General features: G+C 49.4%; 1 protein-coding gene across 3 annotated transcripts in view; it reads right to left on the reverse strand.

Moving 5' to 3' along the window:
• The window catches only part of PIWIL3 (piwi like RNA-mediated gene silencing 3), a 44,861-nt gene extending 43,049 nt beyond the window's left edge, over positions 1 to 1,812 (reverse strand). For 2 of the 3 annotated variants that reach the window (XM_003277724.4, XM_003277722.4), the window contains exon 1: positions 1,689 to 1,790. In XM_003277724.4, the coding sequence (XP_003277772.1) occupies positions 1,689 to 1,790 (102 nt within the window). Of the gene's footprint in view, positions 1 to 1,168; positions 1,252 to 1,688 lie in introns of all 3 variants that reach the window. The other variant, XM_003277725.4, reaches the window with a different exon arrangement.
• Between the last annotated feature and the right edge of the window lie 1,122 nt (positions 1,813 to 2,934).

Consider the following 2,934-nt stretch of genomic DNA (forward strand, 5'->3'; position numbering starts at 1 on the left):
CAGTGAGCCGAGATCACGCCATTGCACTCCAGCCTGGGCAACAAGAGCGAAACTCTGTCTCAAAAAAAAAAAAAAAAAGCTGTGACAGGTTACCAGGCAGACGAACAACATGAACTTCTCAGGTTCTGTGTTGGGAACAGGCTGAGAGACAATGAAATAGCAAGGGATGTGGACTGTTTGGGCCAGAAGGCAGGGATAGGGGTGGTGAGAAATTGTCTGATACTACATTAGTTTTTGAGGAAAAAAATTAGAGAAAGCAACCCTGTGGTTGTTTTTGAGAAGGGCTTGAGGTCATGGAGATAGGATGAAACCATAGCCTTTTGGCCTGAGCAAACAGAAGAATGGAAGTCCTTCTGATGAGGTGGGTATACCCTCATGTTAGGGAGGGCGGGTTGGGAGCGTGAAGTGTCCATGAACACCTGTGGGGGTGTTAGGTGGTGCAGGAGGGGTTCTGGCCAAGGAGATAAATGTGGGGACCTGTCCACACACCTGAAAGCATTTTGACTCTGGATAACTTCACCAAGGGAGTGAGAATATGGAGAAAAAAGATGAGGCTCAAGGGCTGGGTCTTGGCAATATCAAGAGGCCATAGAGGAGAACTCCACAAAGGAGAGCAAGCAGGGTGGTCAGTGATGAAGGAGGTAACCTAAATGCCAAGCGGAGGGAGTTGATCAGGAGAAAAGAGGTCTCAATTGTGCCAACTAAATGTGAAGGGGCAAGTCTGAGGAGAGCTGCCCCGTGAATCTGGCAGAGTGGAAGGGCCCAGGGAAGGTTTCTTGATGAATGGGAGTGAACTCAGTGAGTCTGTAGACAGATGGGAATGATTTAGGAGAACACACACCTGCTGACTTGGGAGACAGAAAGGAAAGCTGCAGGACACATGCCCTAGACAGAGGACTGGCTAAGGGGCTAAGTAGAGATATTTGCTTTAGGTAGGAACAAAGATGGTGCCCTAGGATCTCCGGTGAGGGGATGGACTATGGGTTCAGATGCTCGTGAGTGAGGAGACAAGACGGGGAGCCACTGACACTCTCATTGGATGCTCTGTCTGTCTCAGTGGCACAGAAGTCTATGATGAAAACTGAGAATTAGGACCAGGAGGAGGAATTGAGGTTGGAGGGCTTAGGAGAAGGAGAGGAGCAAAAATCACACAGCAGAATAAGTGGACCTGGAAGGCGTCATGCTACTTCCATGCAGTATAGGGTCCCCCTGGAGGTTGTCAGGTGGGGCCCCTCAGCGCCACTATGGAGCCTGCTGTGTGAATGCAAAGAGGATATGCAGTGAGAGAAGACAAAACAGAGCAGGCATAACAAGTTTTCAACAAGACTGGAAACTCTTATCTAACTCAGGCTATGCCAGTACCTTCAGGAAGTTGCTCATTTTGGGTCACTTCCAAAGAGAAGTCATTGGCTGAAGCCAAGAAATCTGGAAACCTTTGCATCCACTTCGGGCTGAAAGTCAGTCTGCTTGCACATGTGAAAATGTGAGAAGAAAGCAGTAGAGACTACATCCGAGTAGATAAAGCCTCCCCATGCTGCCATCTATACAGCCTGACTTTGCTTAAGAACTGTTATTAGTCCTCACTTAGCACTATACCTGAACTAGCTTCGCTCAACAACCAACTCTTATGTTCTTTTCAGTACAGGCACGTATCTCTTGCAGAAAGGAAACAACGTTACAGGGCTCACTGTAGCTGATCCAGGTGCTCTGGGTCCCCCAGGTGCCTCTTGTTGGTAGCTCTCCCTGCGGCGGGCTCTGCCTCGGGCGCGAGTCCTTGCCCTACCAGGCATTGTGGTCCTGAAGGTGATGACCCTGAAGAACACAGTTACATCAGACATCTCTGTGGAGTTGCCTGGTGTCTTACTCTCTTTAGTGTTGCTACAACAGAATATCTGAGGCTGGGTAATTTATAAAGGAAGAGGTGTGTTTGGCTCATCATTCTGGTGGCTGGAAAGTCCAAGACTGGGCAGCCCATCTGGTGAGGATCTCATGCTGCTTCAACTCATGGTAGAAAAAGCAAAAGTGGGGGAGAGGTGTGGACAAAGACCACACGGCAAGAAGGGAAACGAGAGAAACTGAGGAAGCCGGACTCTAACAACCAGCTCAAGCAGGCACTAATCCAACTCACTCACCTCCAAGGCAGGGAATTAACCTATTCATAAGGATTCCACCCCCAGGGCCCAAACACCTCCCAGTAGGCCCCACTTCCCAATGCTGCCACATTGGGGATCAAATTTCAGCCTGAGTTTTGGTGGGGACAAGCCATATCCAAACCATAGCACCTGGTAATGTTTTTTTTTTCCCATTACTATTACTTCCAGTAAAGCATCTGGTTAGTAATGACACACATTCTCCTATCACACCAAAAAGACTGACTGCCCCCCGAGTCAGCAGAGAAGCATCCTGTAATAAAAGGCAGGAGACCTGGTAAAACTTTTTTTTTTTTTTTTTTTGAGAGGGAGTCTTGCTCTGTCACCCAGGCTGGAGTGCAGTGGCGCAATCTCAGCTCACTGCAACCTCTGCCTCCCAGGCTCAAGCAATTCTCCTGCCTCAGCCTCCTGAGGCACACACCACCACACCCAGCTAGTTTTGTTTGTTTGTTTTTTATTTTGAGACAGAGTCTCACTCTGTTGCCCAGGCTGGAGTAGAGCGGGGAAATCTCGGCTCATTGCAACCTCCGCCTCCCGGGCTCAAGCGATTGTCCTGCCTCAGCCTCCTGAGTAGCTGGTATTACAGGCTCGCGCCACCACGCCTGGCTAATTTTTGTATTTTTAGTAGAGACGGGGTTTCACCACGTTGGCTAGGCTGGTCGCGAACTCCTGACCTCAGGTGATCCACCCTCCTCAGCCTCCCAAAGTGCTGAGATTACAGGCGTGAACCACCGTGCTCGGCCAAACTTCTCCGGAAATTTAAGGAAACTATGGTTATCTTCCA

This window comes from Nomascus leucogenys, chromosome 7b (assembly GCF_006542625.1).
Source record: "Nomascus leucogenys isolate Asia chromosome 7b, Asia_NLE_v1, whole genome shotgun sequence".
Taxonomy (NCBI): domain Eukaryota; kingdom Metazoa; phylum Chordata; class Mammalia; order Primates; family Hylobatidae; genus Nomascus; species Nomascus leucogenys.